We start from the raw sequence: 26096 nt of genomic DNA, 5'->3' as shown, positions 1-26096 counted from the left end.
CAATTTATGATTAAGCCTCAAGACACTTCTTAAATATATGTTTTCAGAAGTGACATTAATAAAGGAAGGATTCTTCAAATCCTTGTAAATTTGATCAAAAGTGCCATTTGGTGATTTCAATCTAAAATTAAAGCAACAAATTAAAGTTGTTTAAGAATACTTAGTATATGAGTTATTCTCCAGATTCTTTAGAATGTATTTTTCTATCATAGTAAAATGGTTGTGTAACTGGAGCAGTAGCATAATTATAAAACAAAAAATCAAGCTTTGTTTATTTTGGGTTGTACTGTTCTTAATTATCTATTGCAAGCAATAAGATACCACAATTATTTAGACAGAAGTTGCTTTTCAACAAGATTTCATGAATGTGTAGTCTACATCCAACAGCTAAATTAATTTGTTTCTTTTTAATGATGTAGAAGCAATATTTCTAAGGTTTTGAAAGACTTGTAGCCTTTATCTAGTCTCTTTTTCATTTAACTTTTTATTTTAATTTGACTTCCATAGAAATTGCAATCATATAAAGAATTCCAAGTTTCTATCACATCCAGAATCCCCAAATATTAAAATTTTACCACATTTTTTCATTTGCTTTCTCTCTCTTATTGTGTATATATTTATGTATATTCCCCCCATACACACACACCCACACAAACTTTTTTCCCAAAATGTCTTTATCACAAAATAAAATGGTAATCATGTATTGATTTCAGTCACATCTTTTTAGACTCCTTTAGACTGGAATGCTTCCCCAGACCAGTTATTATGTAGAATGTCCCTCAGTTTGGGTTTTTCTGATATTTCCTCATGATTCAGTTAAAGTTATGCCAGAATTTAAAAAAGAGAATTGTATAAAATGTGATTTTACAACAATGAATCACATTCCTGTTATGATTCAGAGAATCAAACTAATTTAATTGTCATATTTGCATCAAATGGAATACTAATATCCAGTTTCCCAGAAGAAAAGGCTCTCCAAGGAGATGTTATATGGCTTTCTTAAAGAACAAACTTGCTTTGATTATTGAGGTTCTTGTTAGTTTTGATGGTTTATGGAATCACATAGATCATTCAAATATTTACTGAGAAAACAAGTAAACTCTTTAACCGTTTTGATCTTATCTTTTCACAGTTACTCCAGAATGCCCACAAAAAGGAAGAAATTTCTCCCTCTCCTTGGATGAACTAGAATTCTTATCACAGATCGTAAGATGCTTTTTGAAACTGGAAAAAAATGTTCAAGAATTGTTTGAAGGAATGTTTCTATCACTTAAGATACCCAGGAATACTATTGGTAATATGCTCTTTTTAAAAATTCTTAAATCTGTATTTTCTGTTTTTGCTTCCTGTTATTTACATTGAAAAAAAAAATACATGTTGGGATTATTTAAATAAAGATTAAATACAGTGCATACCATGGGCTACATTTTAACCCTTTATACATGGCAACTTCCAAAACATCTCAAGTCAATTCTAGATAATTGTCTCTAGCTAAAATCAGATCAATTTTTTTTTTCCTAGCCACACTGCCTGGCCTTATGTAAAGAACAAGCAGACTGGGTATTCTAGTAGCTACTTTTGTGTCAGCAGAAGTCAAATGGCCTTGAGCAAAACATTTAGTCTCTTATACCTCAGTTTTCTCATCTTCAAAGGGATGGTATAGGATTAACTTAATTTTCCTTTGCTTTCTTTCAGGATTAAACCCTTCAGATTCCACTAATGTTATGTAGGGTTATGAGAATTACATGAGTTAGTGTATGTAAAGTCCTTAACAGGATGTCTAGCATATAATGTGAGTTTTTGTAATAGTAATTATAACTGTATAAAATATAAGTTTAGTTTTAATGAAATCTCATTGAAGAAAGCTGTGTCATGCATGTTGGAAAAAGTTGCTAACATTAAAAATAGAATTCAAAGCATAATGGTTATGCTCTAGGTTGTCACATCTATATTTATAGAGATTTTCATCTTTATTAAAATGAAATATACAAACTTCTCTATTTTGCATGATATGATATGTCATTCTAGGGAGACTATATTTATAATGGCTGCATCTTCAAAACAAAGTGAGGAAGCAAGTGATAAATAATCTGAAAATTTCAGCCCCCAAACCTGATTTCTAAGCAAGCCATTGTATTTAGTTTAATCCGTTTACTCTTACAATTCTTTACTTACTTTGCCTGCATAAATAATCTTAGAAATGTTATAGAGTTGGAGTTTATTTGTTTTATATTAATCATAGTTTAGTCTCTTCTATGTTCCAGATTAAGTTTAAGTAGTAATAGTGAAGCATGAAGTAAATAATATGGACCACTTTTATTCAAAGATAATTCAAAGAAAAATGTAGATGGATAATAGATTTCTGAAGCTGACGAACAAACGAATAGTAAATAATAGAAATATAAGACCAGAAATATGAATATTAACTAAAAGACAAAATGACAAAGTGGATTTAATGTGAGCCCTAAAGGGTCTTCTAGATGGAATTGACTGGATCAAAAGGAGATATGAATAAATGTATATGACATCCTAATTTTGGATTGACATGTTGGTGCCTCAAGTGGCTGACCTGTGGTGCTGGTACTCATCCATTATGCCTGTCTAAGATTTAGCATCCCTCATCCACATCTCTACTAGATCCTTTTTGAGATGTCAAGAAACAATGAATCCCTAATTGTCTAGACCCCTTCCCATCCTGGAATCATCTTATATTTGTCCTAGGCCGGAACACTGGGAAATTAGATCAATTCTGGGAACTTTTATTCTTCTTAAAGGCAGAATAAATTCAAAACTAGAATTGTGTTAGAGAGATATTTTAAAAACATAAAATTGAAATGGCCAAGAATTGAAGCAAAGATTTTAAGTATTCATCTCAAGATAAAGGGTGAGGAACAGGGAAACTGGTTCAACACCGTTAAATTAAGATAAGGCAATGAAGATACTTATAAGCACATTATGTTTGAGAAGAAATAGTTGCCATTATTGAATAAAACCAACAAAGCATATATATAACTATTCCGCAGTATACTATCTTACCCCAGATTTGGTTGTTGTCCATCATATAAGCAGTGTGGCAGATAAAAGCAACTTCAATATCACATTGATAAGAGTGTAATATATAATCATATTTGTGTATTATAGAACATAATGTGTAGAAGGAATATTGAATGGCAGTTATAAGAAATGTCTGAGTAGTAGATATATGTGTGCTATATGTGTTCTTCATTGTTGAAATTCATATTTTTTTAAGTAACAAAGCCAAGATCGATTTAATCTGACCCATCTTCATGTTAATGGATCCCTGAGAAGAATGATCCTGAGGACAGTTGTCAAGAAAAATCTTAAATGTTTTATTCAGTGTAGCCAAAGATAATCAATTCTTATCAAAAGCATTGGTTTCTTTAATCAGAAAGGAAAAGATTACTTGAAAAGGAGGATTAAAGAAGCCAAATGCTATTTTAAGTTAACTGTTGGTTATTCCTGATAATCAATGTTTTCCTTAAAAATCTTGTTTTGAGAGATACAGGAAAAAAGAGATCAAGTCATGTGGTTCCCTTTGTATTTCTTTTGATTGGGGCATATTGTGCTAATAAAGATCTTGCCTACTAAGTCTGAGTAACCCAAACAATCACGTGAAAAGTGATTTTCTTTTTCATTCTCCAGATGTTTAAAAAATATCCAGCTGCTTAACATCACATAGAAAAAATGCACAGAGGATTAACAGACTATTTTACTCTTTACTTTGATGTTTACTGCTATATTGTAGACTTAGCCAAGTTGGCAGTTCTCTTAGTAATTTGAATATGGGGCAATAGATTTTGTAGGGACCCAAGAAATATCTTCTGAGAAAGAAGGAATATTTAGTTGTTAGATTTATTTGCTTTTGTTTGGTCATGATTTAATGTTTTTTTTTATTATTTTGGCTATTTCAGAAAATGAGAAGATATTATTTGACTATTATGGTGTCTCACTTTATTTCTTTTAGATGATCGCATCTGATGGAGTGGCCTCGGGTTTGCTATATGGGGCATTTCTAATGATGCTCCTTCAGAATAAAGGTTTTCTTTGGGCAGTTCCTCAATTTTTCCAAAGGTGGCATCTGAGATTTATCTAAACCAGGAGGTTTCTTGGCCCTCATTTTTCTTTAGCCCCAGCAATGACAAAGAGCAATGGCAACTTCAATTGGTTGTAAGAAGAACACTTAGGGTTTGTCTCAGAAGAATCAAAGATTTCAGATCTTCTGAAAGATTGTTTGTAGTCTTAGGGGGTCCTAAGAGGGGTCAAATGGCTTCTAAGAGTTCCTTAGCTAGATGGTTAAGGGATTGTATTAGGGAGGCGTATGTAGTTAAGGTAAAGAGGCTCCTAGGGTTTGTAAAGCTCATTACACTAGGACTTTAGCTGTTTCTTGGGCAGAGAGGTCGAAGGCTTCCACATTGGAAATTTGCAAGGTGGCCACCTGGGCTTCTCTTCATACTTTTTTCATAGTATTATCTCTTGGATGTAGTCTCTTCTACAGATTCAGCTTTTGGTGGGAGGTTGCTTGTGAGCCAGAAAAGAACAGTGAAGAAAAGATAGTTCCCACTTAGAGCTGCCAACAAGGCAAGTTGCTTTGTAGTGCTCACAATGGGAACCTATGAAGACCAATTTGGGTGTGAAAGTGGATGTCACAGGGAAGTACTGCCAAGCTCTACTCTCTAGGAAAGAAAGCGGCAGTATGGAAACTAACCAGAAGTACAAAATTAACCACAGAGAACTCTGTGGGGGAAAGCCATTCAGCAGCTAGCATTCCTGTGACCCTGTGCACTCTACTGGGGTTCTTAATCTAGGCATGCTCGTAAAGAAACCAGTGAGGAGTGCATGCAAATGACTATATTTTAGGGCAATGATCCAAAAATGAGCTCCCTTCTCTATACAATACTAATAAGTATATAGCATTTTCAATATATTTTTATATATGTGAAATAACTTTCTAAGTGTTCACAGAGCTCATAGAGATCTTCATTGCCAAATTTTGAAATTCACCATTTTGAATTCCAAAAAAATATTCAAAATGCCAAAATTCTTTAAAACCACAAGTTATTCTTATTAGTCTGAATTCAGTGCTATTAATCTTCCCAAAAAGTGATCCTTTTCACTTGTTTGCATAAGATTAAATTAAAAAAATTTTCTTTTAATTTTTGGGTGGGAGATTATATTTTAAAGGGTATCATAATTGCTTGATAATTCTTTTTCTGTCTTACTGTAGAATTGTTCATCAGCAAGAGAAGTCTTGGAAAGCTTATCCTTTTTTCTTACTCATCTTGAAAATAGGCAGATGGTTTGTATAAACTTCTAAATACGTTACTTTGAGTGAATAAACATAATGTATTTGGAAATGAGTTGATAAATATAAGACAATTAACTTTTTTTGTAAGTCTTATATTATTGCTACACAACAGCAGATACTTATTTCCGGAAACAGACCGTCAAAGCTTATCCTTCAAACTAATGTTGTCATTTTCCAGAGTAGGTTCCTTTTTAAATTAGCTAGTTTTATGAACTACTGCAGAAAAATAAAATAACAGATTACGACTCCAAGTATTTTTCCTTCATGCCATTAATAACTTGATCTTTGTTATTTTTTTTTCTTTAAATTTTTTTTTGAAGAATAGTACATCCATATAGTAAAAATTTTAACAGGACACAAGCATATATGGTGAAAAATAAGTCTTTTTCCACACCAGTTGCCTAGTTTCCCTCTCCAGAGACAACCACTTCCATATGTATTCCCATGATAAAATAACACAAAATGTTGTCATACTATACAACTGTTCCTTTTTGCTTAATTCAGAAAATAGAGAGCAGCTCATTGTTTTTAATAGCTGATTAGTTTTGCATCAGAGGCATATACCATAATTTATCCAGCTGCTCATTAATGAACATTTAGGGTTTGTTTTGTTTTTCTAAGTCTTAATTTGCTACCACAAACCATGATGCACTAAATTTCCTTAAACCATGTCTTATATGTGCACAGCATATCTGGAGGCTAACTTCCTAAGGGGAATTGCCAAGTATAAAGGTATGGGCAATTTGGAGAAAGATTTTCAACTCAGTTTGTCATTTCTATTTTGACAGTTAATGATGTTTTTGCTATGTAGAATTTTTCTATGGCCTCTGTATCCTGTGTCCTTCTGAAAAGTCTTCTCTACACATCTTTTTAAAAAGTATGCCACATTTTCTTCAAATAGGCTTTTGGTTTCAATTTTCTTTATTTTAAAATCATTGATTAACCTGGATTTTATTTGTTTATGTTAGAATTGATCATCATTTTTAACACCATCTCCTTAAAAAGACATCATAAAATGCAAGCCACAGAGAAGGCATTTTAGGCTAAATGATATAACACTGTTTTAGTCTAAAACTTTACTGTGTTGTGATGTGTCTTAAGAAATGGAACAATAGTCTTAAACTGCAGCGCGTGTGCTCTTGGGATTCATGAATGGGCTTTACAAGATGGCCTGGCAATCCCCGATTAATGCATGTGTGTGTGCATGCATGTGTACACGTGCCATATAGTTATATTGTGCATTTTTTGTATGCAGTGTTTTGTCACTTTACTCAAGCTCCCAGATATGTTCACAAATCTAAAATGAGTAAGAAACACTAGAGTTGAGGAAAACTTTTCTTCAGCATTGATAAACTCTGATACAGTTTCCCAAAAGGTTGCTGTTATTATCTACCAAATGGGATATTTATCTCTTTGGTACACTTTATGTACAAGAATGTTGAAACTAACTTTAATATCAGAACAAAATATTTCTATTTCTGTGAACTGGATCTATTAGGAATCACTCATGATTAAATTCATAATACCACATTTAGAACAAACAATATACATCTACTAATGGAGATGACTCTACTTACTTATTCAGAAGCCCTATTGCTAAAATCAGTATGATTTCCAAATTTCTTTTACCCAGAACATAAAACAAAATTGAGTCTTAAAGTTCCTTGGAAGAAAAAAAAGTTCCTTGGAAGTTGGAAAATATAAGAGGAAAATTGGGTCAAACTATATAATTCATCATAATATACCAAGTCTGAGCAAAAAATTAATAGTAATACTGAAGGTAAATGCTAAATCAGTCATATTGAATAAGCTATTATTAATGCTAACTTAATGGAAAAGTGGAAAGATATTTTTTGGGGGTATGTATGTATGCATTATATACTTGTTCCCTTTTTGTAGGTCTATTTTTCCCCATGGAAAAGAGTTCCTTAATTCTAAAAAATAGAAATTGAATAAAATACTTTCTCTTAGGAGCTATAGGTTATTTCTTATCTGTTCCAGTATTTATATTTTTCAAATGAATCATTGATCTACTTATAACAGTGTAATTTTACCTGACATATTGATGTTTATGCATGTACTTTTTGCTTTTCCTTGTGTCAAGAAGGGAAGTGTTCACATTCTAAAAAATACTGCCAGTTTTTTATTGCAGTAATTTAGAATTTAACCTTTTAAATGAACAATGAAATTAACATTTACTTTATACTCTTATCTATCTCCCCAGAAAAAGAGATTACACCATGAATGTAAAATTTAATGAATGACTGAAGGACCTGTATTTTTCAGATTACATTTACATGCACATGAAATATGAATATGAATCTCATACTGATTTCATCAGGTTGTATGTATAGGAAAAGACCCCATGTATGTCGATCCTGCCATTTTTGTAGTGTGACATCACCCTACATCTTGTTGTGTATATTCACAGCATACTGATATGCGTGCATGTGTCTGTGGACGGGTAAATTATGGATAGAGCTTTCCTACATAATTTTAACCTAAATCTATTAATTACCTCTAGTATGGCTTTTTATGTGTTTGTGTCTTTGTTTTATTTTCTATCACATAGGCATGTTGGAGACATCTAGTAGAGAAGTTGTAATAGACAAACCTAGACCAAATGAAACTACTATTCCTTCAGAGCAATTGCTACCAGTAAAAGAGGTAAATATTGCAAAAAGTGGTATTTTTTAATTGATATCTTCATTTTATGTCTGTGAATTCATTATGAATCAAATGTCTTTAGTTTTATCCTTTGACACTAAAAAATAATTCCTGGTTGAAAATTGGCTTCTAAGATGTGGAAAAAAAATCATTTAGTGGAGACACTGTCCTCTTGTACAACCTATTCCATGGGAGGAGGAGGGAGATGAAAGTTAGGAGAGTGTTGTTCTTATCCCAAATCAGAGGTTGCACTTTGAGAATCTGGGCCTGTGCCAGTTTGGATATGTTGTGTCCCCCAGAAAATTCATGTTCTTTGTTGCAGTCTTGTGGGGGCAGACTATTAGTCTGTTGATTAGGATGGAAACTTAGACTGGGTTATTTCCATGGAGGTGTGGACACCACCCATTCAGGATGGGTCTTGATTAGTACACTGGACTACTTAAGAGAGCTCAGGAGCGACACAGACGCTGACGCTTGGAGACACTTGGAGATGCAGACAGAAGGACGTTCGGAGATGCTAAGCTAAGAGATGGAGCCCAGAGTTTGCCCCAGAGAAGCTAAGGCAGGACTCCCAGATGCTTAGAGAGAAACTCCCTGGGAGAAAGAAGCGAGGATGCACAGGAGCTGAGAGAGAAGAGTGAAGACAGAAGCCCACAGATTTTGAAGAAAGCCCTTTTGAAACATAACCTGGGAGCAAAGGACCAGCAGATGCCAGCCATGTGCCTTCCTAGCTGACAGAGGTGTTCGGGACACCATTGACCTTCCTTCAGTGAAGGTATCCTCTTGTTGATGCCTTAGTTTAGACACTTTTATGGCCTTAGAAGTGTAAATTTGTAACCCAATAAATCCCCTTTATAAAAGCCAATCCTTTTCAGGTATTTTTGCATAATGGCAGCATTAGCAAACTGGAACAGGACCCTAGAAAATTGTAGAAAAGCAGGAAAATGAAGATTGAAAAGGGAAAAGAAAGAGGAAAGAATAGTTTGTATTAGCCTCTTTATCTTAGTGTACCCATTGTGTGCCTGATTGTTCTCAGATTCATTGCCACTCTTCTGCTATGCTCTGATCTGTAGAGAATTACATTTCCAGGCTTCTTTCCTTTCTGGATTCTGGGTGGATTTGGCCAATGGAAGGCATTGATGGAAGACTACAGGGTAGGAGTTGGGGAGAAACCAGAATATTTCTCTCCTCTCTCTATTTTAGGAGGCATATCTGTGTAGTAGCTGTGATTCCATCTCCTCCATGGCCCATGTTCTCACCAGACAGCCCTTTCCCTCCATGGTTGTATTTCTACCTGGTAGGTCTGCCTTGGTTTTAGCTTCCAGTGTGGTGGACCAGCAGCTAAACTCCCACCACACAGTCTACTCTTTTTGTTTCTACAGCCCTAGGAGTGGTAGTGACTTTCTGCTATACTAATATCTGTCTTGCTTCACAGCACATTTTTGGTTCTTCAAATCTTCCATCACCTTTGTAACCATCACTCCACATTAAAATTCTTTCCTTGGAAATTCCTAGAGTGGTTTTGTTTTCTGAATAAATCTTAACTCATATACTAGCAAATAGTTAAAAAGACAAAAAAGCATATAATTTTAACAGAGTTTCAGCTTGGAAAGCAAGGGAAATAATCAGGAAAATGAAATGTTATATATTATGCTTTAACCAGAAATCAAACTAAATACTAGGAAAATAGCATTAGGTCATAGAAGAAATGAGATTCAGCAGACTTCTACTTTGTGATCAGAACAGAAAGCCACATGATTTCCTCTTTTTTCTTGGATCAACTAGTAAATCTTCTCTATTCTACCTGTAATATGTATGATGTCAAACATCAGATGGAAATAGTAGAAGTAAGCAAGAAATATATTTCAGAGTTTTAAAAACAGACAGATTCTCAGATGAGAAATTTCAATAGTACAGGTTTTCATTTTTTTTTTTAATTAAGAACAGCTATTAATATGCTTGGTTTTCCATATTTTGAAAAGAGAACTCAAATGTGTCAAGGTGTTATAATCACATATAAATTATCATGAGCAAAGGTAATAATCAGTGCATAGAAAAATCGGCACTGCAGCCATGACATTAAAGGCAGTTTTTACCAAGACATATTTCTTTGAATGAGTGAATGAATGATTTTAATAAATAGAAATGCCCTGATGGAGAAAACAAAAAGCAGTGTTTTGTTGTTGTTGTTTATGGAGGTAGGTTCCTTTTTAAATTCCTGTTATAAATACATCCTAAGGAGATGTTTTATAGTACAAGGTTATAACCATGGCAGTTCTAAAATATAACTTATAAGAAAGGAGATTATATGAGCTGAGTAGATTCAATTATTGATTAATTTTATGCAAATATAAGATAAAAGAGACGTATTTTCAGGCCCCAGGATGCTAAAGGTCTGAATAAACTTTAGAAAGGAAAGCTCAGTTATAACTTTATTACAAGCATGATGAGAACAAGAGCCGCATTTTCTGATTATAGTCACAGAATCAGAGAATTTTAGCTCTAGAAGATTAATCACCTTTATTACTTTGTATGGTATATACAAAAGAATTAAATTAATTCTCAGTGGGATGTACATATAAGAAAATTAAGTTAATGATCACAATCTCAGTAATGTTAGGCTGAAAGGGACCTCAAAAATCAACCAGTTTAATTTATTTTTATTTATTTCTCTAACAAAAATCCTAAGATCTAAAAAAATAAGTAATTCAGTCAAGGACAGAGAGCCTAGAATCTTTTGAATTGGATTAGAGGACTTTTTAATATAAGCAAGTTTTCTTACAGGGAAAGTTTAATTTTAAGTATAGGTTCATCCTACTCCCATAATGCTTTTAGTACCTTGAGAATGCTGGAGAACTGAGGGAAATATACCTTTAAAGTCTATTACCATATGAACTATAGACCAACAGAAAAAAAGGCAAAATGTCACCATCCTCTATTCCCCTTCAACCTCTCCCATCCCCCCTCCACACACAGAGCAATGAAGGTCTTTTTAATTCCTCATTTCCTGAAACAAAAGTAGTTCTGCTTACCACTTTTTTGGGTGTTTAGGCTAAAAACATTCCAAGCAAGTTAAAAACCAAAAAGGTGCAGCTGTTATGTTTTTTCTGAGAAATTTATTTCTTATTGCTATTTTCTGACTGTCTTGAATTCTGAGTGAAAAAATAAAATATTGAATATTAAATGCTTTCTTATGTTGCAATACTTGTTAACAATAAACTATAAAAAAGACTGAAAATCTAATTTAGACTTTATTAAATATATTGAATTTAAAGGTTTCTTTATGTGATAAATAGTAAGTATAGGGTTCAGCTCTTGTAAAGATGGATTTATTGAACTATATTTAAGAGATTAAATTTTGAAAAAAGGTTTTTGATTAAATCCACTGATGAATTAAAATGAAATGTCAGTATATTATTGTGTGTAAAGAATGTACATGTTTTGTATATTGCTTTTTTCACTAGGTAATATTTTTCAGGTTATAAGAATGGCTTTTGCAGTATATAAAAGAATACCTAAATTCAACATGCTGAATGAAAGTAATAATTTTATATCTATAACAATAGAAACATTTTTTGCTCAGTTACGATTCATATAATTTTATATAAATTTATATGTCAGGCTACTTTACTAGATTTTGGCTGGAGAAGTGCCTTTAAAGAAGTGTCTCTTCCCATGGTACATTGCATAAGAACAGCAATTGAAGATTTTTCCACAAAAATTCTCCAGCATGAGCAGAATGAAAGGTCTTTAACTACAAGCTATACTATGAGCCTTGTAAATGTCCAGCAAGTTTGGCAAAACAGTAGCATGAGTTCTGTGGAGGACCAACCAAAGAAAATTGCAAAGGCAAGTATCAGATGAAATCCTTTTAAATTGTAGACTTATATAAAGGGCAATGTTTTTTTTTTTCAATATAAGGCAATTCAAAAAGGAACCCATAGATCAAAGGGTAGAGTCTCTTTGGCAAACATTTGGTACATGACCCAGTATGAGTTTTCTCTTATTTTACCTTAGCTAGTCCACTGCTAGCATAAAGGACTTACTACCTGTTGTCAGGTTGTTGCTCCCTGAGTTTGAGGCAGCTAAAAAGCAGTCTCTCCAACTCCATGGCAGGATAGGAAACACTGGGAAAAGTGCCTGTTTTGGTTATGCCTTTTAATGACTCCAAGGAAAATTTAGGAGATGGAAGAGAGTGTTGTCTTGTATTGGCCTTGATGATTTTAAAATCTTTATGTATACCCTAATAAACATTCCATTTCATTAGCATCAGTCTTACATCTTTATATGTGTTTTGGGATTCACAGAACATACTGAGTTAAAGGAAGTAATTATGGAAATAAATGAATACAGTCACTCAGCATTAATTCCACAATGAGTTTAGCAAACTACAACCCAGCAGATTTCTAAGAGAGTTCTCAAAAATGGCCTCCTTATTTTGCTACTGCTACCCGGAGGCTCCACAACATTCTCCAGGGAAACCTGTTGGCTGAGATGGAGTGGAGACAGGCTTCACTTTCCCATCCACCTTAACTCCTCTGCCATTAAGGAGTAGCAGATACATAATAAATAGTGACAAGCTAGGCATAGCCCTTCCAAAAGTTGGTGACTACCGACAACATAAGATGGCACAAGATTGTTTCTGATACCTCTAGATTAAACTGGCATTTATATGTGGTGATTAATAAAAAAGGATATCTTTTATGGAAATTTAGCAAAAGACAATTAAAATAAGTTCAAAAAAATACTGCAAATGTTAATATCAAGAATACATATTTTCTGACTTCTATTAACTGCAGATAAAGATATTGTCATGTAAAGCTGTTTCATGAGTCTTTGATTATTGGCTGGTAAGCATAAGATTTGAAGACCACATATAGAGAAGCATCATTCTGGTATTTTTTTGACATAAAACATTTAACTTTCTAACTGAGAAACCAGTTATTATAAAGCTGCATCATTATATTTATGGTTGATGCCAAATTCATTATTTAGGAATTTGGCTCCACTATACATAAATAACATGGTTCTGTCAGAGTACAAATATCTCAGTGCCACTTTTATTTCTCCCTAGTTTTGTTCTGACATCATGGAAAAACTTGACACAATGCTTCCACTGGCTCTGGCATGCAGTGATGATTCTTTTCAGGAAATTAGAGCAAACTTTGTGGAGACCTGTTGTAAAGTGGCAACAGCTGTCCTGGCGAGACTGCAAGAGAGAAGCAAGGAGGTTCCTTCTAAAGCACCCCTGAAAAACTTGCATGCGCTCCTCTCCACAGCAGTGTACATCTTCCAGCATTATACACAATATGATAATTTGATGAAAGAAACTACTAAGAAGTGAGTGTCATTTAAATTAAATTGATCACTGTGCCTAAAGTAACATGTAATTTTTGGATATCACTGGAGTGAAATTTTGATGACAATATTTGAGAAGGAGCAAATAATAATTAACATGGTGAATTATTTTAATTTGTCCTGACCGGGAAATGTCAAAAAGGTGAAACATGGGATACTTTAAACTAGATACAAAGATAGGAAGAAAGATTAATAGGTACCTTCCCTACAGACACGCTCAAAGGACCCAGGCACAAGTGTTGTTATGACATGAGTGAACCCCTTCCATTTTGTAAGGCGTATTTTACCAACCACAATGAAAAGGAAACAGAAACTTGTTTTTGTGCCAGGTATACATGGTTGTGAAATATGTAGGTTCATCAGATTGTATGTTTCCTGTACAGAGAGCAAAAATGGCTGCTCCAGAAATAACATGGCCCCTTCCAAAGGAAGCATGTGGACTTGGAATCCTAGGAATCTATTCTATAGTCTTTAGTCATCCTTTGCAATGCCTTAGTTAGGAAAGAGAGTGGTGTGATATAAATAGCTTAAGATAAAAATAACTAAATTAAATTTGGCTAGAAGCAGGGTATAACCATGATGTTTCTTTAATTCTCATAAGTAGTCAGATGTTGTGATTCATACTTGAATTTATAAACAAAATGTGCCAGAAATCACTTTATTTCTGTAGAAAATTTTAAAAGAATTTATGAGATAATTGAAATCTACAAAATTACAGTTTTTAAAAATAAAAAGTGTGTTTGTGGGATGTATGATAGCTTTATGAAAGTTGGTTCTGACAAGTGCATGTTGTTCCCTAGTAATAACAATAACCTAATGCTTAAATAATGCACTGATCTCTAATAATAGGTTACAAAGAATACTTTTTATTTTTGAATGATGTACTGACAGTGCAGTTTGCCTCAAGTTGAAGTGCATATTTGTAGAACAGCAGATGTACATTTTCAAAGGACTTGCAAAACAAAGACCAGATTTTTTTTTCTTTTTGGAAAGTGAATGTGGATGCAGGAGGAAATGAATGATTGATACCTAATAATCAAAACCATTTGTAGTACTGGAGATTGTTACCTCCTACTGCACAGGCCTTAAATCTCTGTCTCTTTGATCATTCCCTCTGAACAGACCCATATTCCTGGTGCCTGTCCAACGATATCAGGAATTCATCAACACTGTACAGTTTCAAGTTACAGACTACTGCATCAGAGTGTGTGCTACAAGCATTTTGCAGGATGCTGAGAGCCACCACTGGGATGACTACAAAGCTTTTTATGAGGTGTGAAGTTAAGTTTACTATCCCTCCTTTTTACACAAATATGTTTTACTGCCTACCTGCTTTCTGGCTAATTAGAAACATGAGCTTGGCATTACTAACACATGAAGGCTGTTAGGATAATATTTTTTAAATATTGATTTTGTATTTAGGAAAAAACACAGTTTTTAAAAACCTGAAATAGACATCAGAACTCTCCTTCTGCTTAAAAGTAAAAATAACTTAATTTGAGCTGTAATGTTGTAATGCTATATTAGAAAGTTGGAATATAATGGCATACAAGGAAAACCCAAAGCGATAACAATGTCAAAATGCTATAAACTTCTATTTTTTCCCGAAGGGACAAGTTACAGGTATTCTTGCATTTATTTTCCTTGTTATGTATTTCCATCTGTGTTTGATAAATACTCTTTAATAAGCAGCTTTATTCTTCATACTCAATTTTTCTTCTCATTGTGAATTCTTAGGAATGAGCTCTAAGACCCATCTGATCATTTATAGTTTGCCTACTTTCATTTAGCCCATGTTTTGAAACCCCACATTTCTGCTGAGTTAAAACCTAATGATTCCCAGTTTACCCAAACCCATGATCAATTAAATTTATTCATCATTAGGCTTCATTAATTTCCCTTCCTCTAAATCCTGTTGCTCATACATAAACCTCAATATATGAAATTCCTTGAAGTTGATTCCAGGGCACGGTGAGACATTTTCAATATCTTAGTAAAGAATAATTAGGATTTTGAAAAAATTCATTAGCCAATCACGCCTTCATTAGCTTGCCCACCCTTTCCTACAGACTGAAGGTTCTGATTTTAGTTTTTTGTTTCTTTTTTTAGTTGTCCTAATCACTATGAAATACTTGGGGAAACAAAGTGGAGTGTTATGCAGTATAGTTACTCTTGTTATCTTCCTGGCATTGAAGGTTCCCATGGCTCCGTTTATGCCTGGGTTGTTATCATAATAAATGTTGCCACAGCAGAGAAGGGCGGGTAATATGAAGCTCTTCTAAAGGACTTTCCACTCTTTCCAAGTCCATTTCATCTCTCATTTAGAGACCCTTCCAGATACTTTTTTCCTTTTGCAAGAGCGTCCACACAGGGTTTTCCAAACCTGACATACTTCAAACAGCAGTGGTAGCAGAGAATAGAATGAGAAGTAAAGAGAAAGTAGTATGGTGCAGCTGGGAGCCTGAGATAAGAATGAAAGTATTGGTCTTCCCCTCTCCTGGCAGCATCACAGCTTCCTTATCGGTGTGAGGTAAAGAGAGAGGTTGAAAATGAATCCATATCATGTTTCAAACTATTTCACGGTCAGTATACTAATGAGCAATTTTATAGGATGTTTTCATTGAAGAAGAGGTATGATCTCACTATACGTCCAACACAGTCATTTCATGTTTTCTCTGATGCAAATTGGGAGCTAGCATGGTTGTACAGTATAAATAAGTGGATGCCATTAAGAACCTGTTATTGAAGTTACCAAGTATTTATAAAAAAAAACTAATTACTATGTAACACACAACTCTTAGCTCTTATGACAAGGCTTTAGCTTCAAAGACAGAGATAATGAGATAGTTACCCTGTGATTACATGGTACCGTAGCTTCCACATAGTTACATGGTCAGTAGTTAAAATTTAATTGCAGAGTTACTGGTTGTTATTTATGCTCAGGAAAATAAAGTGATACTGCTTTTCAGTGTACCAAAAATAAGAACCTTCTAAAACTAGCACAACTGTTTAACTGTTTTGACTACTAGAGTACCTGACATGGTTTTATCTTGCTTACTGCACCCCTTTCTCCATTCCCTCCCCCCTTACTCCAACTGATTTGTAAAACAGAACCAGTAAGATTTTGGTAGGGCTGTTTTGAGAGGAAAGGAGATGATATCTGCCTGACTGGAGGCTGAGGGTAGGATAAAGATCTCAGGGGAACCTATCGTCATGTGCAGAGTGTAGTAGAGAAATAGTAACAAATTTACAAGATATGGAGCAATATTTGCTCATGTTTTTTTATATCAACTGAGCCCAAGATACATTATTTCCATGAACAGTTATTTTAAAACTGTCAGGATGAGAGAGTCAGAGAGTTCAGTATCTCTCTGATGAGGTGCTGGTCAGATGGCACAGTGGGTGTTCAGATTACATGTTTAAAATTAAGCTTTTAGTATAGTTGACATCTGCTCAATTTTAGGAACTTGTGTTTTCCAATAGTCAAAGAATAAAGAATTGTCAGTTCAAAGATAATATTGAATTGCTTATATAATAAAGCCCAGCTGCTTGTTTCCTGATATATAATCTAAATAACAGCTCAACATCTGTTTACATTATAGTGGGTCTGTAAAAATAACAGATGTTTACTAGCAGAATACTTTTGAAATGACAATAAATAGAGAAACAGGTCAGAAAAATAAATGAATCACATTTAGTTTATTGAAAACCCTTGTGTATATTGATATTGTACGCATTTGAATTGTTAGAACAACCACCAGTTTTGGAATATTTTTAAGCATGAAGATTATATTTCAAAAACTCTTAAAAATAAGTGTGTTTTATTTTTAGGGAAGAAATCTGTGTGTCTAAAGTTGTTTTTATTTATTTTCTGATTTATTAACAGGTGGCTAGTAAGGAAATTGTTTTTTTCATATTTTGAAAAATATAAGAAATCATGTTGACCGCATTATTATAAACACCCCCTCCCCATTGTCATGGGGGAAACTTAGTATAAATCATTTGTACTAGTCATTACATCCAGCTGGCATCAGTTTTGCTTTAATTTACATATACCACCAAAAAGTGTGAGAGAATCAAGCTTTATAACTCCTTTTCTTACTTTAGGAAAAGTTAGAAATATTCTCTATCACAGAACACACAACAAAGAAAGCATAAGAAAGTACAGTTTTGCTAGTCAAGCTTTAATTTTGTAATTTTTTTTTCCTTAAACATTCTAGATGCAATCTAGTCATGAAGTCAGAAGCCAGCAAAGTCCCCTCCAATATGAATTTTGCTCTTTGACATTTTGGTTCACAATTTTCTCATCCAGAGAATAACAGTTCTATTCATTTACAAACTATTTGAAATTCAACAGATGATAAGTATAAATTATTATTATAGTGACTACAAAATATTTTAGCAATCAAAGAAACTACCAGAAGAATAATAGGTAAAGAAAATACTAGAATGGGTATCTGAATATGAAACTATCAACTTTTGGTGTAAGAGAATAGCAGATCTTTTTAGATGACCTTTGTTTGAAAAATTAAGCCGTTGTCGGCAAAGCAGAAATTTTAAGTCAAACAGGATTATTTTTCAATTACTTTTAAAATGGGAAGTGTTACTAATTTACACTTTTGATGTATCAACATTATCAGGATAAAGTTTGAAGAAAGTATTCCACTCTTCCTATTTCAAATAATCTTTTGATCTAGTTGGGAAAAAAATGAGGTCAAACTACAACCACACTTCCCTAGAGCACGTTAACTAATTAATGCACATAAAGCACTTGAGGCCATCTTCTCTTTCTGCCAGTTCCCCCAGGCCTTGGCTGCTCTTGGGTCTCTCTCTGCGGTCAGGGGAAACTTGGCAAGCTGAAGAGATCTGTAGGGGGTGGAAAGGAATGAGAATCTGGCCCTTGAAAGTATAAGGTGCAGTAAAAATACTAAGAAATTATGATTACATCTGCCAAGGCTTTACAAAGTCTTGGAAAATCAGATTATTATAATATCTGTTTTTAGTATTGGTATTAAAATGCCATGGGTGAAATCAACTAACGTAATAATCTTCAAAAGTTACCCATTCCCCTTAGTTGCATGCATGTTAACAAAATATGTAGTATGCTCACTTCATTTCATTATAATGTGAAATCTGAAACATTTATAAAATTATCTCAATGAAAATATCTCAGAAAAATATACATACTTAATGTAAGTGATTAGATTTTTATTTTAGAAGAATCAGCCCACTATCTTAAACTAGCAAGACTTGTTTAGCAACTACAAAGCAGATTGTTTAAAAATAAATTTTAAACCTAGGTCAGGAGTGGGTAAATTAAGAATATGCTAGTTAAATGCTTGTGGTCTGGATTTGTGCTTGAATATCTGGTCTTGTAATTGAAATAGAACATATGTTCCTTTGTCAATAAGGATGTTTTACATCTTGTCAAAAATCTTTCTTGGTCAGCTAGTGTGTCAAACTTTCCAGCTATTTCCTTTCAGCCTGAACTAATTAGATTCCTAGGAAGCAAACTGACATTTTGGAAGATGTGATTCTACTGTTTAATGTGTGGTGGTTTTGCCAGGGGGAAAGATGCTCCTTCTCACTCCAGATGTGGCATTATTTCTGCTGGGCTCTTCATCATGATCTCTGGACCATTCTGCCCCCTAAGTTAGCCCAGGAGATTCTAGCAGAAGTGTTGGAGAAATCTTTGGGTCTACTGGCCGCCCGATATGCTCGAGCCCATCCCAGTTATAAAAGAACTCCACAGATAAGGTAACTGAAATTATGAAAACCATAGCTTTTCAAGAAAATTTTTTCATCAGTTGTTTAAAGCAGAATGCAATCGTGAGTCTCATGACTTAAATCATTGTATCTTTAACCTCCGAAAGGATATCGTATTCAATTCTCCTGAGATATTTAAGTGGAAATGTAGACGTTGAATCAAAATAACTTTGCTCTTTTTTCTTCTTTAAAAAAATTGACTCAAGTCATCTTGCAATATATACACAAAGGTTAACAAGATAAAGAGAGAAAATTAAAGTCCTGAAATGGAAGAGAAAAGCCAGGCTATGAAGAAGCAGTTAATTTGGTTTTGCACTTGTCTAATCATTTTTCTCCTTACAATATTCTAATTCTTTCTTTCCCCTTTTCCTTTATTTTTTCCTCTTTTCTCATTATGTATTACCAAAAGCCAGTTCAAAAAAAAAATGTGAAATCATTGAAAATGAGGCGCAACAGTCACAGGGTATTAAATCAAAACTGAATTATAGTAAAATTCTGAGTTCTGTAGAAAATGACTTACAAAAATGACTCACAAAAGTGTGTGATTATGTGACCACAATGGTCTGTATGAAGAGATGACTTTCGTTTTATCAATATTCTGTCTAATGTGGTTAAGACCTGTCTTCTAGGTGTAAGAATATATATATTTTTTCAGATATATTTTAGGATATCAGAGTTTTTTTTTAGGCAGGGGGAATCATTTCCTGATCATGTTCCTATAAAGCATGCTGCAATTTGAAGGGCATTTAGGTCCTGCTACAGTGTTTCATAAATATGATATTGCACACAGGCTGTTTTGAAGTACGAGCAAAGATTTCTTTTTTTTTTTTTAATTTAAATTCTGAAGAATAAAAGGAAAATTCCTTTTAAGAGCAAAGGATACTTTCACTGTTTTTCTCCTGTAGTGTAAATCACTTTTGACTATGAGGTGGCAAGTCATTATGAGATATTTGTTAAATCGGATTTACTGTTAGCTCATGAACCAGTAATATATTTAATTATTTAATTGTACTATGGAGACGTCTGGTTTTTATTTTCTGAGTGGTTGCATAAAAATCCCTTGCAAAGCTAGAGTTGTTTCTTCTGTTTTTTGTAAGTAAAATAAACATTTTTATTTAAATGGCTAATCCTAAACCACCATTATTGTGGAAATCAGATTATGCATGTGTGTATACATATATCTTGGATTGGTAATTGTTTAATTAGCGATTAGAGTAAGTATATGCAGACTACAATTAAACCTTCCCAAAGGCGATTCTTCATGCTTTTAGTCTTCCTGTAATCTGTACTGTCTGGATTGCAACTGTCACATAACCAAAGCCATTTATATATATAATAAATTTGAGGCTGAATACTATTTTAAACAATCCTCAAACTTATTTTACTTCTTATCACTTTGAACTTTCCATCTTCTATTTTTTCAACCTTGAATTTAAAAGGGGAAAAAAGGGAAGTTAATTGAGTTCTGTACAATTTAGTCATATTCCAAAACAATATTTAAATAGATCTTTGGGGCCCTATTAAAACTCAGGGAAGAAAGAAATGAAGAAATGAGTTTGTGCATAAGATGAATGATACAGTATTGTTCCTATTTATTCAGTATTGGGAAATCCTGGAACTATTAGGCATTTCCATTTGTGTTTCTGGTATCATTTCTTCTTATTTCCCAGTTGCTTGGAGAACATGTTACCCAACCTTGGGATTTTCTTTTCATAGTTTATACTTGGGTGAGGAGAACTGTAAAATTTTACCTGCCATACATATATTTGGAAAACAGCATATTTTCTTTTAATTTAGCTTCTTTCTTGCTCGCTGTAATTTCAAGGACAGCCTTTGAGCCTCTTGAACAGATTCCTAATAATGCAAAATAAACTGACTTTTTTAATAGCACTCCTGAAACACTTCACTATTATAGACCTCATCATCCCCAAAGATAACAGTATTATAGGCCACCTAACGTGGAAACTTTAATACCATCTATCTGTCTTTGAGCTTGGAAGATCTAATATCTAACTGATCTTGCTCTTCACAGATATGCTTAATACTGGAGATATGAATGAAAGTATAAATACCAAGCTGAAAAATGATTTTGTTTAACATGATTTTCTTCTTTTTCTTTTCAATAGACTTGATGTTACAACAATTTTAATATGCACAGAGAACATGTTATGGTCAGTCTGTTCATCTGTACAGAAACTTTTGAATCCTCATGAATATATAGATGATAAAATTTTTAAAATTCACACCCATTGTAATAATCTGTTTACAACATTAGTCATTTTGACTTCACCATTAACAGAATTATATAAGTAAGTATCACATATACGTTGTCTTTAGCTATAATGGTATATGAAATAATATGATTTAGCAAAGTTATTTTCATACCAGTTATTAAATTTTGTGAAGTAGCAAGAAGAATCTTTTTGAAGTGTATTTTTGATATGGTGAAATGGGCCATCTTTATAAAATTGACACCATTCAACATGGTATTCTTCATCCTCAAAGCAGTTTACTCTGAATTGATGTGTTGTATTCCTGTTGATCAATCCAGTTCCGTTGATAAGACTCCAATAAAATCAGGATAATTTTGAGCTTCATTTTTTGAGATGTTTTAAATGACTGAATTAGATTAAAGTAAATGACTGGATTGGTTATCTCAATCACTGCTTGACAAACTAGGGAAAAGAAAATCCTATCTGATAGTTTTTTGCTCTTTTAAAAAATATATGTTTAGTTTTAACTTCTTTTACAAAGCAAATTGCTCAAATAAGATATAAATTTAAGAAAAAAATTGTCCTAAACTATACCCAAATCTAGAAGCGGCCTAATGGCCCTACACCATCAGTTAATCTGTCATAGATTTGCATTTTAGTATTAGGCTTTAGTGTCTGAGCTAGCAATGGCAAGTGGAAATAGAAATAAGCAATTACATTGAAAAAATGTCAAAATATTTTACTTACCTAAATAAATAAGATGTAGAGAAATCTAAAAATTTTGAACTACTTTTGATGTCTAATTAATTTGACTCAAATCTGTAATATTATAGAAGAGGTAGGAATAGATCCTATAATAAAACATTAGTATAATTTTATTGAAACCATTCTTCAAAATTGTCACTTTATCTTGCAAGACTAGATAATTTTATATTCTTAGCTTCTTATATAGTAGAACTTCAAATAATATTTCCATTTTTCTTAGGATGAATTAGGTAAAGTATTCCTTTCTTAAAATTCTGGAGTGACATAAAAATATTGACTTTCAATAAATTTTGAGACTTTTCTGTTAGAAATTCTAAGTGTAATTAACAACTTTGATTTCAATTTCCCTAAATTTTCACCCACTGATTTTTAGCAAACCCATTGTTTACGGATTGTACTTTCTGGCAACCCAAGGTTGAGAACTAATTTTATAAGTGAAGAATTCTTTCAAAAAGGAGAAGAAACAATGATATAATTATCATAAATTTGAGATTATATATACAATTGTTCATAATCATGAAAAGCCCAAGGTCTGAAGCCCATAATAAATCCCAGTAAATTAAACTGATTTACCATAGATGAAAAAATTTTTGTGCTCTCAGTTCAAGGGTCATTTCATCTTAGAGAAGGCCCTGTGAAAATCAGGAACAAAGTTGACAAATTTCATGGATTGGTCATGGTGAGCACTATTGAATTTCATGTTTTGTCAAAGATGAATAGAAAAAGTTTAACTCCCCCCCCATGCATTTGTAAAACAAATAAATTATTATCAAATATTGCATATAATAATAATGTAACATGCATTCATTATTATTAACTCATGGTCTTTTGATACATTTTTTAACAACTATAGCAGTACTCGAATCTCTGTGATTTATGCATTATATAACCTCATTCAACAAATTTAAATTGCTAATTTAAACCAAGATAACTGAATAGTTTATACCAAGCACTGTCTCTGGTTTTTCTTCACATAAAGTATAGATAGCTATATTACTTTGAAGCTTGAACAAAAGTCAAGTTATAATCTTGTTCCTTTTTATGTTTCTCAGTTCATGAAATTTTCACCATTTATCCATTTGTATTGATTTAAATTTTATGGTTGTTTTCCTGGAATATAAATCTAAATGTTGAAATATATTTTGTTTTGTACTGACAAAATGGAATCCACAGGACAGCATGTACCTCACCAACTAGGGAGAAAATGTATGTGTGCTAGAAGAAATCTATTGACTTACATAGCTTCTTTTCAAAACCAGGACATGGAGTTGTCGTATTATTAGCATTTTAGAACAAATTGTATCCCTATCTCACATTAAAAAATTAAGCCATATGTTTTGAAGAATTGGTGAAAAATGAACAATCCAATGTCAATAGTATTGAATTTTTATAAACTTTATCTGACATTTGTCTTTGTCTTCCTATGTGATATGCCTTTTTGGAAGATGACTGCCTTTATTTCTTGTAGTTCTGACAGATAAACTGAATGCATTTTCCTTTCAGGGATAAACATAGAACCACTAAATCCCAGGGCAGGAATAAATTTTAAAACCTTTTCAGGAAGAATGAAACCTGTTTGCGAAAATGTGTGCTCTTTTTTAACTCTCCTTTGTAGATTTCTGTTAGAATGTTGTAAAAGAAGTACTTTAGGTTTGTCCTCCAGGAAAACAGACCTGCTGAAACATTAAATACTCACCATGTACTTTCCAAAATGCATATGGTAAAGGCAGTTAAACTACACACTCAGAGACGCACTCATATGCCGGCTCACATACATGCCCACACAATGGTTTTATATGCTGCATTTCACTGCATAGGATAATAGTTGCTATATACAAACTGAAGTTTATATATAGCAAGTTAAAAATTAATTCATAGAATTTCAGGTAACGCAATTTAGTTTCAATTCAACAAACACTGTTGTATCCCTAGCCCCAAGGTTTAGGCACAAGGGATAGAACAGTGAGCAAGATGTACTGTCTGACCTCAAGTAACTTAAGAAAGTCTGAGAAATTTTTACTAACAGTAAATAATGAATTATATATAGATATTCTCCAAAATGTTTGTTATCATATAAAAACTCCTTCTAAGAGTGGAAACTTTTGAAAGTTGACTGTTCCCAATGTTATAACATTTAATAACATGGAAAAATGGGATTTCAGTGCAAGTGAGACAACATACAAAAACATGCAAAGGCCAGTGTCAAATCAAATGTTGGTCACAAAGCCAAGACACAGCAGACCCAGCTTAGGGTCCACTTGGTGTCACTCATATGGCTTTTGAATCACTAAATTCCAAGGTATTCCAATGCTATGTCCACAGTTCAGTTTCAAACTAATGCTAGGTTTTCTGAGGTTATTGTCTTAGCCTGTTATTTTTAAACTATTTCAGTGGCCCTCACAAAATAGAACGTGTTGGAGTAAAACTTTATTTTTATACCTCGAAATGGCTGGCACACTTTGGAAAATAGGTTGGCAGTTCCTCAAAATATTAAGAATAGAATTACCATATGACCTAGTAACTCCACTCCTAGGTATGTACCCAAGAGAAATGAAAGCATATGTCCACACAAAAACTAGTATATGAAGTAGACTGACTGATGCCAAAGGTTGGGGATGAGTGGAATTTGAAAGTGGCCACTAAGGGGTATAGGATTTCTTTTTGGAGTGATGAAAATTTTCTAGTTAGTGGTGAGGGTTGCACAATTAAAAATCATTAAATTATGCATTTAAAATGGGTGAAATTTATGGTATATGAATTATATATCTCAAATATTGAAAAAAAATGAATGTAGACTGAACCAAAATAAAAATATGTAAAATATAAAATAAAATGATTGGCAGAATGCAAAATGATCCAGAAAGTGACATTTTTTCAGTATTAACCATTTTGCTTAGATTGAATGACTCATTTTGTCTTCCTCCCTCTACACCTATTTTAAAGGGAAATCTCTAAAAAAAAAAAACAAAAGTACAAACAACCTAAAATCAAACAGCTTAATGTGTGATCCTAAACAAGTAAAACACTAGAAAATGAGCAGTCATTAAAGCCTATGCCCTGAATCTTTGATCAGCTGTGTCCTACTCTGTTCCCTGAGGTCAAGTCTTGTTCTATCTCCATCATACATCCTGTTCTCAGTGTTCCCCTTGACTGTGTCCCACCCAAGATTTCTCTTCGTAGATGGCCCTAAGGTCCATCTTCCTTCTCATAAATCTGACAGTATTTCTATCATTCATTCATTCTTTTAAAAAAAATTTTTTTTTACCTTGTGTGCCAGTTTGGATGTATTATGTCCCCCAAAACTCCATGTTCTTTGATGCAATCTTGTGGGAGCAGATGTATTAGTGTTGATTAGATTGGAATTATTTGATTGAGTGTTTCCATGGAGATGTGACTCAATCAACTGTGAGTGAAAGGTTTGATTGGATAATTTCCATGGAGGTGTTACCACGCCCATTCAGGGTGGGTGTTAATTGGATCACTGTTGTATAAAGGAGTTCACAGTGCAGCTATGAGTGACATTTTGGGGGACCAGGTGGATGCCAGCCACATGCCTTCCGAGCTAACAGAGGTTTTCTGGACGCCAGTGGCCTTTCTCCAATGAAGGTACCTGTTGTTGATGCCTTACCTTGAACACTTTATGGCCTTAAGACTGTAACTTTGTAACCAAAAAAACCCCTTTATAAAAGCCAGTCCATTTCTGGTGTTTTGCAAAAGGGCAACATTAGCAAACTGGAACACCATGTATTTACCATTACCTACTGTAGGCCAAGCACTGTGCCAGTGATACAGTGATCCTCATTGTTTTCCTACCTCAAAGAATTATTTTCATCATGAGTAATTCAAGCTGGGAGCAGGGGAAATACAGGGAACCATATTTGATTCCAAGTGTCTTACTTTGGTTTCTGTTACTTAATGACATTTAGGCAACTACTTTTAAGTCCCAGGGCTAACACTGTTTTAGGAAATGAAAGCAACTGAGGATTCTGTTTAAAATGGTG

The 26096-nt window shown here is 33.4% G+C and overlaps 1 protein-coding gene across 8 annotated transcripts in view; it reads left to right on the top strand.

The window, feature by feature from the left end:
• The window catches only part of KIAA0825 (KIAA0825 ortholog), a 437461-nt gene that overhangs the window by 111264 nt on the left and 300101 nt on the right, over window positions 1-26096 (top strand). For 5 of the 8 annotated variants that reach the window (XM_037801404.1, XM_037801402.1, XM_037801408.1 and 2 more), the window contains exons 5-11: window positions 1133-1294; window positions 7899-7993; window positions 11615-11842; window positions 13068-13333; window positions 14474-14624; window positions 18918-19108; window positions 21244-21426. In XM_037801404.1, coding sequence (XP_037657332.1) covers window positions 1133-1294; window positions 7899-7993; window positions 11615-11842; window positions 13068-13333; window positions 14474-14624; window positions 18918-19108; window positions 21244-21426 — 1276 coding nt within the window. Of the gene's footprint in view, window positions 1-1132; window positions 1295-5764; window positions 6059-7898; window positions 7994-11614; window positions 11843-13067; window positions 13334-14473; window positions 14625-18917; window positions 19109-21243; window positions 21427-26096 lie in introns of those variants that run through there. The other 3 variants (XM_037801410.1, XM_037801406.1, XM_037801405.1) reach the window with 3 other exon arrangements.

This window comes from Choloepus didactylus, chromosome 13, assembly GCF_015220235.1.
Source record: "Choloepus didactylus isolate mChoDid1 chromosome 13, mChoDid1.pri, whole genome shotgun sequence".
NCBI lineage: Eukaryota > Metazoa > Chordata > Mammalia > Pilosa > Megalonychidae > Choloepus > Choloepus didactylus.
Note: the sequence above shows the minus strand (reverse complement) of the source record. Positions and strands in the feature narration are given on the sequence as shown.